At 42.6% G+C, this 15,071-nt stretch overlaps 1 protein-coding gene across 8 annotated transcripts in view; it reads right to left on the bottom strand.

Moving 5' to 3' along the window:
- Positions 1 to 15,071, bottom strand: part of SIL1 (SIL1 nucleotide exchange factor) — a 302,793-nt gene that overhangs the window by 64,505 nt on the left and 223,217 nt on the right. For 7 of the 8 annotated variants that reach the window (XM_082454625.1, XM_082454629.1, XM_082454627.1 and 4 more), the window contains 2 exons: positions 13,967 to 14,158; positions 7,305 to 7,426 (listed from right to left, as the gene is read on the bottom strand). In XM_082454625.1, the coding sequence (XP_082310751.1) occupies positions 7,305 to 7,426; positions 13,967 to 14,158 (314 nt within the window). The remainder of the gene's footprint in view (positions 1 to 7,304; positions 7,427 to 13,966; positions 14,159 to 15,071) is intronic. The other variant, XM_082454630.1, reaches the window with a different exon arrangement.

Here is a 15,071-nt window from a genome sequence, read left to right as displayed (position 1 = left end):
CCTCAGAATGAAGCCTTGGTTTCTTCAATACTCAGGGTAGCTGGTCAGGCTTAGATCTCATTTTCCATTTGTCATTAATTGCCATTTGAAAAAAGAAACCAGACTTTGAATGCAGCTTTAAAAGCTATAAGGCTATCCAACTGCCCAGGCCAACCTGGTTAATATGCTAATTAATTTATGAGATACAAAATGGTTTGAGCACCTCCCTGTCACTGGAGGAGTGTGAAAAATTAGGTCATGGAGTCAAGAGGTCAGAACTAGTCCTAGGAGTCGCACATGATCTTTTATTCAAATTCTGGCATTTAAAACATCTGACCTCATCCCAACCTCTAACCTTCTATTTTCTGGGCCTTCAGCTGTGGGGCAGGGTGGGGGGTAGGAGTGGGGAGTGCTGCTTCCATGGCCTTAGATTTTTAAAGGGTCAAGATAAGGTATCTGAACCATCCACTATTACATCATTAATAAAGACAGCATTCTCCACTCAGCCCTCATATGCTATCTGAAAAACATTTCATTTCCTAGGTATCACTTTATTCTTTCGTTGTTTCATTATCATTTCCTAGCACTCAATGCTAGGTCCTGTGCTATACACTGGGGAGACAGCAAGATTAAGATAGAAAATGAATCCTATCCTCCTTGTACTGTCTAACAGGGGTTATCAACAGGTAACAGGTAATCAAACAAATATTTAATTGCAAATTGAGATAAGTGCTATGAAGAAGCAAGGGTATTTAGGTGTGTGTGTGTTTTTTTTAACATCTTTATTGGAGTATAATTGCTTTACAATGGTGTGTTAGTTTCTGCTTTATAACAAAGTGAATCAGCTATACACATACATATATCCCCATATCTCCTCCCTCTTGCGTCTCCCTCCCATCCTCCTTAGAAGCAAGGGTATTTAAAAGGAATTTTAAAGATGTGAGAGAAATTTTTGAAATTTATTAATATGAATATGTTCAGAAACAAGTAATAGAATAATGACTAACATTGTTTTGTTTTCTGTTTTTTTAAAAAAGACTATCTCTCACAACAAAAGTATGGAAGTAGATGGTTCCAAAACCGGTATAGCAGCTAAACTATTCATAAAGGAGCTAGTCTCCTGTCCTTCCCCTCTTTTATCCTCCTCAACATGTTGCCTTGTGCATCTCATCTCACTGGTCTAAGCCAGCTGTAGCTCCAACAACTGTAATCAAGGCAGAAAGAAGTGGACAAGGTCTCTTTACTATCTTTCTTTTATAAGAGAACAAAATCTTTCCCAGAAGCTTTCCCAGCAAACATCTCTTCGTGTCTCATTGGTCAGAACTGAGTCACATGCTTATCTCTAAATCAATCTACATCCACAGAAAATGGGATTACCATGCTTGGTTTAGACTATTCAGGGCTCATTTCCTAGCACTGGGAGAGGGAGTCCCCTCCCTAAATATGTTGCTGCCCTCACAATATCAAGGTTCCTTAAAATGGATTTATAAAAGGGAAATCTTTGTTTAGTAGACAACAATCATGAAAATAAAAATCCATAGGACTCGGTGACCAAGTAAACAACTAAATAGAGAGAAAGAAGACTCAAATATCACTCCAAAGTTTCAAGTTTTGGTAACGAAGACAATCATATGGCCAAGAATAGATAAAAAGAGAAAGTGGAAGAAAAACCTAGTTTATGAGACAGGCAAAATGAATCCCACTTTCTTCCTCTTGAGTTTGAGGTGCAATGACACAGTCTGGTAGAAATGGAGGAAAGAACCTGAGGAGAAAGACTGGACTTAGACATTGGAGTCATCCACAATGAGGTAGAATTTGAAACCATGGGAATAGGTAGGACCACTGGTGAAGAAACTGAGGAGACAATAAGGACAAGGCCATAATAATCTTGGTGAATTAGGAGACAGAAGATGATGATTAGGAGATAGAAGATGATGTTGTCATAAAAAGAAAAGGAGAGGGAGTAACTAATTACAGACATCCAAGACCAAGGGACTACAATCACATGGCAGCCAAGAAGTAAAGTTTCCAAAGGAAAGCAGTGGTCAACATTGTTAAACGTTATGGAGATGTCAGTAATGCAAAAATACTATTGAAAAATTTCAGGGATGGTATCTCATGTGCACTTATTTGAATCCCTTTTTGTCTACTCTTCCAAGAAGTTTGGAAAGGAAGGCTGGCAGGGGTCAGTGGATAAGTAAATGAGAACATCTGTGGGCTAAGAGGAAGGAGCCTAGAGAGCGGCAAGAGAGTGAGGAACACTGACGGCGAAGGGGAGAGCAGGAGGGTGTGCAGAGGTTGGAGATCACGACAAGGATAAAAACCACATTTAAGAGGAGAAATGAAAATGTGAAGACATGATGGAGGTGGGCAGAGAACATGAAATGTTGGGGAAAAAAAGGAAACAAGTTTCGAGATATCTAGTGGATGACAGCAGTAAAGGTGAAGGTCAATGGAATTAAGAATGCTCCCCAGCAAACTCACAAAAGCCATCAGGAAAGACAGAGAAGATACAGATGAGCCCTGAAATGCACTGGGATGGCAGGAAAGAAATCTGGAAATTGGAGGCCAACCGATGGAAACAGGACACAATGATTTGACACTGGCCAAATGGTTAAAATTAATTAGTAAAATATCAGTGGGAAGAGTACAACGGAGAAAACTAGAGAACCAACTAAGCATGGGGTGACAGGGTGAAGGTCAGCAGTGGGGTAAACATTCATTTTATAAAGAGATGTATGTAACTCAATATTTCCTAAGGAGGTTCCAATGAAGATGTCGAAGACAGGGTAGAACGTAATCCTGTTCCAGGGATCCATCATAAGAGGCCATAATCACACTATGACTGATAGCACATGTACCTCCCTTTCTGTACTAGGCATAGGTTCATGACACACTGCAAACTACAGACAGTTCAAACAAAAGGACTGCATACAATGAGAATTTACAAGCCTATGGAATTGCATAATAATTCATACATATGCATGTAAGAATGTGAGTTACTAAAGATGGATAGAGAACACCAAAAGTGACTGAGGGAGGGTCATGAGAACAGCAAAAGCCAGTGATCCCTGGGATAAGTATACCAGTTTCTTGATAATTTAACTCCTGACAGTTAAAAGGTAAAGGCTACAGATAGGGAGATAGAGGAAAACAAAAGGAAGCAGCCAGTTAGCTGAGAAGTGAAACCAAAACCAGTTTACAGAAGGCTGCATGACTTCTGAAATTCACAAGGCCTTTCTGAGTCTTCCCAAACACGGAAACACAAATAACTTGACCGGGATTCCAGAGACTTCTCATAGGCCAGACTGTAGACAGACACACACAGGTGCCATCATGAGATGAAATCAGGTCACAGAAAGATCACTGAAAATATCTGACTTGAAGAAAGGAGAAAGGGAAGGAGGGAAGGAGGGAAGGAGGGAGGGAGAGGGAAGGAGGGAGGGAGAGAGAAGGAGGGAGAGAGAAGGAGGGAGGGAGAGGGAAGGAGGGAGGGAGAGGGAAGGAGGGAGGGAGAGGGAAGGAGAGAGGGAGAGGGAAGGAGGGAGGAACAGGGAAGGAGAAAGGAAAGATGAAGATGCCAAAGGCATCAGACTCCTCCCTATCTTTACATATCTTCTTATGCAAGAGCCTGACCTGCCTTGCACATGGGCAACAAAAACATGGGCAGCAGAAAATGAATGTGTGTGTGACCCATAATGAGTGTGAATAATATTTAAAAAAGGGAACAAACTATTTCAGTGGCCATGTAACACTGAGTGGCCACGTCAATTACATTTATGTCAACTCTTTCTTCTTGATCTTGGATTAATTGCTTCACATTTAACACCACGGAAGAGATCTCTCCGTCCACAGAATGTATGTGGAGGCCTGATGAAGCAATTAACCCAGGCAGGCAAATAAATACCCTCATGAAGCAGCAAAGTTAACACCAAGAGATATATGTGGTAGAATGCAAGCTCCTAATAGAAGAGAAAATGAGGAAGACAAAGGTCTGCACTGTAAAAACAAAAGAAAAAGAATTGCCTTACAGTGAAAACTCAGAGTAAAAAGGACACACGATGAACATGATGATATACCCCACATCACTGACAGGTACTTTATAAGCATTTTCACAGGACTTATTGTATATTATGTTCTTTCATATTCATTCAGTCTTATGAAATGCAGAGGAAACCTATTATTGCTTCTAGCTAACAAATGAAAAAGGTGAGGCTTAGAAAGGTGAAATCCCTTGCCCATAGGCAAACAACCAGGAAATGACAGAGACTGGACTTGAACCTAGATTTTCTGACTCTAGGTACAGTGGTCTACCTAGTCCTCCCAAACAAACATCTGGACTGACTGAGCAATATTCTTCCTCATCAGCAGAAAACTGGAAGGAATGATTTCTAAACAAGATCCCCAAACCATGAGACTCCATGATTCCAATGTGCTCACTACCCCTTGAATGCCTTCTTGACAAAGAACAAACTCACACAATCACTTTGTATGTGCACATATGCATACATGCATGCCATGTGTATGCACACCTGCATGCTGAGGGCAGGTAGGGAGCTGTGGAACAAATACTTAGGACATCAAGAATAAATAATGAATAGCAGACTAGACCACTGAAACCTGCCTCTCTGCATAGAAATACTTTTACCTTGCATCAAGTTCCTCTTTGCATAAAACACTGACATTTTCATGATGTTCAGGAGCCTGCTGTTGGCTTCCAAAAGCTCTGGCACTATAACATGCTGTCACTGTAACTGCCCTCCAGTGAGCCATCAAAATCCTGACTAGAACATTTTTGAATACAGCAGTTTTCTTGCCACCAAAACACTAAATTGCAATATTTTATATTTATCTCTATTTAAATTTTAGTGATGCCACATAAATGTTAACACGGTCTTACACTAATACAATCATGAAAAAGTCTTAATAACACTACATATTGGCACAGACCCCAGATGAGTTATGGCTTGCTAAGCAGGCCCAAAGCATGCTTCTCAAGTCACTTAGTCCCCCTTAACTAAGATGTGACATCAAGATGTTCCCCCATGAAATGTGTTTCCGGAAGCAATGGCAAAGTATACATAGAGTAATTTGTTCACATTCAAAGTAGAAAGAAAGTACTTGGGATTACAGAAAAGCTTACCCAAAAGGGTCTGGGGGAAAGAGGTTAATAACGTTTGAATCAATTATTTTATGGCGTGAGAAACAAAAAGTGAGCCTCAGTAAGTTCTCAAGCCTCTAAAGCCTTATGAGGATAAGGACCTTAACTTTTCCAGGGCTGAAATCACAGCTACCAATGACAAATTCACAGATTCTTCACCTTTCCAGGAGGCGCACAGGCAGTGATATCCCTGCCTGGCTCTGGTAAATCAGAGCAAGGGAGATATACCCTGGAGTCCACAGGACAGCCAGGGGTTGAAGATGAGGCAGGTAAGCAATAAGGGAAACAAAGGCTTGCACTGCCCTCAACCTCTCCCCACAGAACAATTCTTCCAGCCTTCCTAGCTTTGCCCCTCAATTTACTAAGAAAAGATGCTTAAGTCTTGAGAGGGCATCAGACCGATACTCTGATTAAATAAAGATAAGCAGAGATGAAAGGCAAAGGAAATCTTCTCAAAACAAAGATTCCTGTCCATCAACAGAGGAATGGATAAAGTAGATGTGGTACATATATACAATGGAATATTACTCAGCCATAAAAAGGAACAAAATTGGGTCATCTGCAGATGTGGATGGACCTAGAGACTGTCATACAGAGTGAAGTAAGTCAGAAAGAGAAAAACAAATATTGTATATTAACGTATATATGTGGAATCTAGAAAAATGGTACAGATGATCTTATTTGCAAAGCAGAAACAGAGACACAGTCGTAGAGAACAAATATATGGATAACAAAGGGGAAGGGGGTGGTGAGAGGAATTGGGAGATTGAGATTGACATATATACACTACTGATACTATGTATAAAATAGATAACTAATGAGAACCTACTGTATATATAGCACAGGGAACTCTACTCAATGCTCTGTGGTGACCTAAATAGGAAGGAAATCCAAAAAAGAGGGGATATATATATGTATAGCTGATTCATTTTGCTGTACAGTAGAAACTAATACATTGTAAAGTAACTATATTCCAATAAAAATTAATTAAAAAAAAAAGATTCTAATGGTAAAAATGTTCAGAATAGCCTTTTTCCTACATCACCACAATCCCTGCATGCAAGTGAGGCAACACTTAATAGGAACCACACGTGCCCTTAAAGCAAGAATCAGAATACTGGTTCCTGCTGTAGAGGAACAAATGGTCCTAGGAACAGATTTTCAAAAACAGAAGGAACTATAGCTCCAATGGACCAACTACAGCTTGAAGACATCTTGACTTTTTTAGGATGAGTATAATGATGAGGTACTCAAATCTCTTTCTGCATCCACTCTTTAGAGATGCTCATTTCTCTTGCCTGATCAGTCTTCTAGCATAAGCCAGGCTAACTGAAATTTAAACAACTCCCAATCCAGAGAGTATGATAATCTGACTGCATGTTGATTGGTTCCAGGCAATTAGGGGAAGACACATTTCCCCACAAAAGGCCCTCCTTGGTCAGGTTCATCATTTATTCATCACCAGAGTAGCTTTACTGCCAAAAGGATCAGCTCTTGGAGTTCATTCCCCTTCCTCTCAACTACCTATGGTTGGTCTAACTTCTAACTAGCTTTGAATAAAACAGAGAATGTGACCTAAAATATGTTATTAAATGTCCATACAGGGCTTCCCTGGTGGCGCAGGGGTTGAGAATCCACCTGCCAATGCAGGGGACACGGGTTCGATCCCTGGTTCGGGAAGATCCCACATGCCACGGAGCAACTAAGCCTGTGCGCCGCAGCTACTGAGCCTGCGCTCTAGAGCCCGTGAGCCACAACTACTGAGCTTGCATGCCGCAACTACTGAAGCCCACGCACCTAGAGCCTGTGCTCCACAACCAGAGAAGCCACCACAATGAGAAGTCCGCGCACTGCAACGAAGACCCAACACAGCCAAAAATAAATAAATAAATAAATAAATTTTAGAAGTCCATACATATAGGATGAGGGGGAACCAAGAGTCACAGATGGTGACAACATGGGTGAAAATTCTTATCTACTTGGAATAAGGGCAGAATCAAATTCTTACTCTAGTTTCAATGGGATTACACTAAACTGTGGATAGAGATGTGCATGAGTTCAAATGTAACCTTCTTCCAGGCCAGTCAGGCCAAGAGTAAAGCCAGACTTCACCTGAAGGGTCCAAAGGATCCTGGCCAATGGGATGTCCATCCATGCTGCTCACCTGGAAAAGGCAGCCCCCAGTACAAACGCAGCATACTCCTTCAGCAGGGGTTCTGTGCTGTTCAGCCCGTTGATCACCACTTGAAGGCCACCGAAGGAAAGCAGGTCCTGTGCATTATCCATCTGCAACAGAGGCACTGCTTAGTACAGTACAGACATCAAGGAAAGAAGAGCCTTTCTTTTGGTGACTACTGAAGAACAAACCAAAAAATCAAGTAAAAAGTGTCGGTGGCCTTTCTAACTAGGAAAGGGTTTGTAAAAACAAACTAAATTTTTAAATAATCTTAAATCTGAGAATTCCTAATTCACCTAACGTGATTTATGAGCACGTGCATGGGAACTGGCAGAAATGGTACCTAGCAATTGCTTATGCCAAACATGTCCTGGAAAATTCTAATACCGTAATGAGTCACAAGCTTACTCGTAGTGCACAAGCTGTTAACACAAAGATCTGGCGTCATCAGCACTAGTAAATGGCACTATGCTTCCTGTTGGTGTCCAGCCTCAACGGGGGCAGTGGAAGCAGCAGACACTTTTTAAAAAGCTGATTTTTAATTAGAAATCAGGGACTGTAATAGGAACTCTGTTGTAGGGAAAGGGCTGGAAAAGTGCTAGGAGAAGAATAACAATAGTACGCTTCTCTTCCCTCTTCCTCACTTTATAGTCTAAGGTTGACTGAATCTGAGGACACTTGTGATAAATCTGCACAAAAGTCTCTCTCTCAAAAGCTTTAGCCTAGGTCTGTGCTACTCACTAGTGGCTATTATTGGACAGTGCAGAACATTTCTACCATCCCATAAAGTTCCTTTGGACAACACTGGTCTAGGCTATACTTAAGGTCCAAAGCCCCAAGTCCAGACTCTGTCTCTTTTATTCTACAGGGAATCTCATTCCCCAAGCTTCATTGGTATCCTGGAACAAGAAAACTCAACTTCCTCAGAAAGGTCACTGGATCCTGTTTTCCCCATGCAGTAGCTACAGTCTCCCTTGAAAATATCTCTGTTGCTATAAAAGCTGTCTCTTGTCTACATGCTGATCCCACTCTACAAATCATCAGGAGAACTCAGAAAACTAGAGCCCAACAACAATGTGACTACTACCCACTTTTTTCCTCCAGATGCCACTGAGCCCTTTCCTACCTGACTGTATCCTTCCAAACTGGAAGATGGCTCTAACGGAGAAATCCAGTTTGAAGGGCTGTATTTGACTCTGCCTATGTTTTTGGAGAGGCCTAGCCTGTTTTTACCACTTAGAAGATCATTCTTAAACTCAACCACAAGAGCAGGGGTTTTTGTCTTTCTGTCCACTGGTATAGGTCCAGTGATTACAACAGTGTAAGCATATAGTTTAGTTAAGTGTTCAATAAATCATCATTAAACCAATGAATAAATTTGATCAGAAAAAGATGTTACTGAAATAAACTCCACTGTGAGTAAAAAAGGCAATCTGGTATATGTATGTCAACAAAATGAGTGGGTCGCTTGTACCACAAACCTAAAGAGATGGCCAATCCATGGCCATGAAGTAAGCATGGAGTCTGCTCTGTCATAAGGTCCCCAAGCCAGGGTTGGCATTTGTCTGCTCTAATATGTCCTTATGAAGAGGAATGATTTACTGGGCCATAGCGCGGCTAACTAGGAAGACTCAGAGCTGGGTGCTTTGCTGACATAAGCACAAATAATATGGGACTTCCCTGGTGGTCCAGTGGTTAAGAATCCGCCTTCCAATGCAGGGGACACAGGTTTGATTCCTGGTTGGGGAACTAAGATCCCACATGCCATGGGGCAACTAAGCCCGCGTGCACCGCAACTACTGAGCCCACGCACCACAACTAGAGAGAAGCCCACGCACCGCAACAAAAGATCCTGCATGCTGCAACTAAGACCCTACGCAGCCAAAAAAATAAATAATAAATAAATAATACTTACTGAGTCTTCCTTCCTCACATACTCTGATTTTGAAATCTAAGAATTCACTACCTCTCCTTTGATCTTCCTTCCTCCAAGTTTTCTAGATATAAAACTCTGGCTCAGAGTCCTATAATTCCATGCCTGAGATGGCTACTTATCAAGGCTGGTATGAGTCCCAGCAGAGCAAAGCAACACAGCCCAGAGTCACAGAGGTTCTATTCTAGATTCAGTTTATCTTCATTACTACAAAGATAATCCAGGGTATTATAAATGCTGACATTTATATAAGCACTTCAGCCTTTTCAAGATGTTTTCTCATTTGTTATTTCACTGGAGATGAGGAAGAAAAGAGTCACTCTGCCTACTGCACACCCAAGCTCCAAAATCTGGACCCTGCCCAGTATCACACAGGAGAAGGCATGACCAGAGCCTGGGTCTGGGGCCAGAACTTTTCCCAGGCTTCCCTCAGGACTGGGTGGGACAGGTGGAAAGGAGCTCAAGGTAGAAGCAGGGAGCACATAAGGAAGGAGGCAGTAGGGAACTGTGCCAACACTCAGGAGGGAAAAAGGGAACCAGAAAACTGACAAGACAATGAGAGAACCAGGAGAATAAAGAAAGGGAGAGGGCTTCCCTGGTGGCGCAGTGGTTGAGAATCTGCCTGCTAATGCAGGGGACACGGGTTCGAGCCCTGGTCTGGGAAGATCCCACATGCCGCGGAGCAACTAGGCCCGTGAGCCACAACTACTGAGCCTGCGCGTCTGGAGCCTGTGCCCCGCAACGGGAGGGGCCGCGATAGCGAAAGGCCCGCGCACCGCGATGAAGAGCGGCCCCCGCACCGCGATGAAGAGTGGCCCCCACTTGCCGCAACTAGAGAAAGCCCTCACACGAAAACTAAGAGACCCAACACAGTCATAAATAAATAAATAAAATAAATAAATAAAGTATAAAAAAAAAAAAAAAGAAAGAAAGGGAGAAACGATGGTAAATAACTGAGGAGTCACATGAGGGAAGGCAAATACACCACCCCAGGGTGGATGGGGCAGACAGTGGCTGTTCCTCATAAATAACTCACACACTGTTTCCACACACATGGTTTTGCTTTTCACAAATCTTGTTTAATAATTCAAACATGGCTGTGAGGAATCCTTGGCAGATCCACTTTGGGTCCTTGAAGCCCATGGCTCCTCAAAACCGCCAATCAGTAAGTCTAGAATAGAAGTGGACTAAGTAAGTTCCTGGCAAGAAGAGTCCTATCTTCCTCAAAGCTAGTACTACATCACCCTAATTCCCCATCGCAATTGGAACTTGAGGCCGAGCTATGTCTTCTTTAATCCCCTGGTGAAATCACAACTTAACACTATTGCAGGAAGCCCGACATACCAGCCCAGACCACCTTATCCGTATTTCTACTCAAAAGACCAATCACCCAAAACACTTATGACTCTTCTGCCAACAGATCAAGTTTGGTCTCCACGCGGGGACTGGTTCCTGGACTGACCACAGGCTAAATTTGGTTATGTCCAAGAAACTGTTAATCCCACCCAGTGACCCATGAAAGCAGAATGGGTCATCAACCTAGAGATGACACTGCAGGGTGACCAAAGAACCTGCAAGGGAAATAAAATTTGTTAGGGCCCTGCTAGCCTCCTGTGTACTCACTCCCCCTAGGTAAGATAAGCTCTCATAAAAGGTCATTTTGGCCTTTTATGCTGAAACTAAAGAGCCTGAAGCCTGATACCTAAGGATCCATCCAAGTGTTAAGAAGAGAAAAAATAAAAGCTGTCAACATCAGAGCAGGACTGAGTTGGCCAATAACCCCTAGGATCCTTAATCCTTTAAATATCTATAACGGAAAAGCTGTTGGAATTTTTGTTTTTTACCCTGGAGAGAAAGACTGGAAAGAGGGAAGAGAACCCAGGTCCATTTTCTTCTCTAAAAGGATCACAGACCTGCTATTTGAGGCCTGAGAAAGAGTTATGAGCAGAGAGAGATGAAGAGGCCACCCCATAATTCCTGCAGATACAGTACACACTCATCCTCTCTCAACACAAAGGCTGGCAAAATCCTAAAGAATGTCTTTTAGCCTAGTTTATAGAGAACAAGGACGCTGTCGTGCGTGGGAGGACGCTGAAGATCTATGTCTTGATGAAGATCTCAAACAAGCCTTTGATTATGATTACACAGCCTTCCCAGGCCACCATCGCCCCTAGTCTGGATTACTGCAATAGCCTCCTATCTGGTTTTCCTGCTTCTACCCATGCCCTCGGCCTACAGACTAATTCTCAACACACAGCCAGAGGGATCCTTTAAAAGTAAGTGAGATCAAATGCTTCTTCTGCTCAACATCCTCCAAACAGTGTCTGTCTAATTTCATCCTTTTCCACAGTCTACAAGGTGCTCCATGATCTCCCTTCCCTTATCTCTCCAAGTTTTACCTACTTCCCTCCCCATTCTCTCAGCTCCCGCCACATTATTGTTTCCCAAACACACTAGACATGCTCCCACCTTAAGGATTCCATACTTGCTGTTGCTCCTGTCTGAAATCTTCCTTCCCAACACTGCCAATACTTATCCTGCTCTACTTTTTATTTTTCAATAGTATCTATCACCTTCAAGCATATTATATATAATTTACTTGTTAGTTATGTTTGTTGTCTATCTGCCTCTTCTAGAAGGTGAGATCCAATTTTGTTCACAAATGTATCTTAAGTGACTGGAACAGTGCCTGGAACTTAACAGGCGTGCAATAAATTAACTTATTCAAAAAGTGCATGACCTCTCTTCGCTCCTTCCACTTAGATCCACCTATTCTCTTCTGAGCTTCATTCAGATGGCACCAGTATCCTGTGAGTAGCCAAAAGGTTTAGAGCACAGAGTTTAGGGTCAGACAGATCTTGTTGCAAATCCCAGCTCTACACTAACTGGCTGACCTTGGGCAATCACAAATGTGACCTGTGCTTTATTTGCCTCAGTTATAAAATGGGATTAACAGTAGTACTCCAAAGGCAGGTATGGAAGTCAATGAATTAATGTGTACAAGGCACTTGAATATGTGCCTAGTATATGATAATGCTCAATAAACATTAACTATTACAATTATGGCACAAGTCTGATCAGTCATTTCCCTGATTCAAACTCCCCAATGGTTCTTAGGATCAAGGATAAAATCATGAAGAGCATGATTTTCCAAACCTCACCTCTCTGACTCCCTAACCTTTCCACTTTATCTATGCCACCCCACCCACTTGTCTCTGTGCTCCAGTCACTCCAGTCTTTTCCAGGTCCTCAGTCTCACCAAGTTCTTCTCTGACTCAGAATTTTTGCACATGCTGTTTCCTCTGCCTCTAATGCTCTAATACAATGGGGCAAACTTTTCCTGAAGGGCCTGACAGTAAACATTTTTGGCTTTGTGAGCCATGTGGTTTCTGTCACAACCACTTGACTCTGCCACTGTAGCATTAAAACAGTCAAAAGCAATAAAACATCACATAAACAAATAGATGTGACTGTGTTCCAATAAAACTTTGTTCACAAAAGTGGGCCATAGTTTGCCACCCCCAGCTCCAATCTCCCCTCTTTGCCTAGTCAACCCCTAATCATCCTTTAATGCTCAGCCTAAATGTCACAACTTCAGAGAAGCCTTCCCCAGTGTCCCTGACTAGGCTAAGTTCCCCTGTTATATATTCACACATTACCCTTGGAGCCCTTATTGCAATCTTAAATTATCTCATTATTAAATTGTTAATTTTTTTATTGTTCAATTGTTCATTATTTAATCATTCCCACTTCCAGACTATAAGCTACATGGAACAAGTACCACATCTATTTTACCTCTAGTGTATCCTCAGTGTTGAAAAATTAAATGAAGTAACACTCCAAATGAAAAAGAGCTTGGCTCTGGTCTGTAAGAAGATATCTTACTACAACAGATATTGGCCTAGATTAAAAATGCTATATACTGGGCTTCCCTGGTGGCGCAGTGGTTAAGAATCTGCCTGCTGGGCTTCCCTGGTGGCGCAGTGGTTGGGAATCTGCCTGCTAATGCGGGGGACACGGGTTCGCGCCCTGGTCTGGGAAGATCCCGCGTGCCGCGGAGCGGCTGGGCCCGTGAGCCACAACTGCTGAGCCTGCGCGCCTGGAGCCTGTGCTCCTCAACGGGAGAGGCCGCGATGGTGAGAGGCCCGCGCACTGCGATGAAGAATGGCCCGCACTCGCCGCAACTAGAGAAAGCCCTTGCACAGAAACGAAGACCCAACATAGCAATCAATCAATCAATCAATCAATCAATCTTTAAAAAAAAAAAAAAAGAATCTGCCTGCTAATGCAGGAAACATGGGTTCGAGCCCTGGTCCAGGAAGATCCCACATGCTGCAGAGTAACTAGGCCCGGGCACCACAACTACTGAGCCTGCGCTCTAGAGCCCGCGCTCTACAGCCCGCAAGCCACAACTGCTGAAGCCTGTGCACCTAGAGCCCGTGCTCCGCAACAAGAGAAGCCACTGCAATGAGAAGCCCGCACACTGTATCGAAGAGTAGCCTCCGCTTGCCACAACTAGACAAAGCCCACGCACAGCAACGAAGACCCCACACAGCCAAAAATAAATAAATAAATAAATTTATTTTAAAAAAAAATGCTGTACACCTTGAGAGAGAAGTAAAGATGGTGACAATATTTTCGTAGGGCCTTGGGCAGGGGGTGTTATTTTTGGAGCTGTTAGTTAAAAGTCAGACTGACAGACAATAAAATATAATACCTGATGGACATAATATTCAAGATCAAAGAGTGCCGCAATCTTCTCTTCCAGGCTGGAGTTGGAACTATTGAACTTGTTGATCAGTCGTACCATGATCTGCATGTCAGTCTCAATGACAACGTTCAGCTCCTCAAAGTCCTTCTTCAGCTCCTCAATGGAACGGAAGAGCCGTTTAACTTTGGCCTGCCTTGCCTAAGGAGAGTAGCAAAGAGATGGTTAATCCTCGATTGAAGACATCTCCCCAAGACTTCTGTGGTCTACCATGGACGCCCATCCTCAAAGAACTGCTGCTCTAGGAGGCAATCTTCTTTAATCTGTACTATCAAAAGTCCTGATACTTTCCAAGATGCCCAGAGAAGAGAGAGCCCTCAGAGTCTACCCATGTAGCCCTCTGCCCCAAGAACACACTCAAGATTTTCCAAGGTTCACCTATCTCAGTCTGCCTTCCAATGTTTGGAAGAATGTCAAGTCTTCTTGTTGTAATCACTGAGGTCAGGGGAAGCAATGCAAGCTCACCCTCCAACCCCTAACCTCACACGGGAAAGCTGAGGTCTAAGGTGGAATAATCCATACCTCGGTTCTCTTTCTTCTACAATCATAGAATATCTTTGCTTTGTCCCTGCCCAATCCAGCAACATTTTAGGGAAACCCGGATGGAGGAAACTGTGGGTAAAGAGCTGCCAGAGTGGGAGCAATTTGCTGATGAAAATTAAATCTCTGTCATTACTGTCAATCTAACTACAGGTGTACAATTTGTTCAACTTTTGAAGTAGCCAAATTACTGTATGTACTATACTCAAGTCTCAAACAATTTTCGCTCAGTCCCTCCCCACCCCACACACATATAAAGATTTTAAAAATGAAGTTATGTTGGAGGTGAATAAGAGGCTTTAATTAGATATTTTATACATGTGACACTTTCTGTTTTCTTCCCAATTTTAGAGGATAGTGCTTATAAAGAGAGTCTGAAAGGTCACAGTGGCTTACATCTCTATCTTCCAAGAATAATTAAAAGGCCCGAATATTTATAAAAAGCAGGATGATGAGCAGCTGTCAGCTCCAAATTGCTCACCTATTACCTATGGGTTTTCTCTCCAGTTACAAG

This window comes from Balaenoptera physalus (genome assembly GCF_965194825.1).
Source record: "Balaenoptera physalus genome assembly, chromosome: 3".
Lineage (NCBI taxonomy): Eukaryota > Metazoa > Chordata > Mammalia > Artiodactyla > Balaenopteridae > Balaenoptera > Balaenoptera physalus.
Note: the sequence above shows the minus strand (reverse complement) of the source record. Positions and strands in the feature narration are given on the sequence as shown.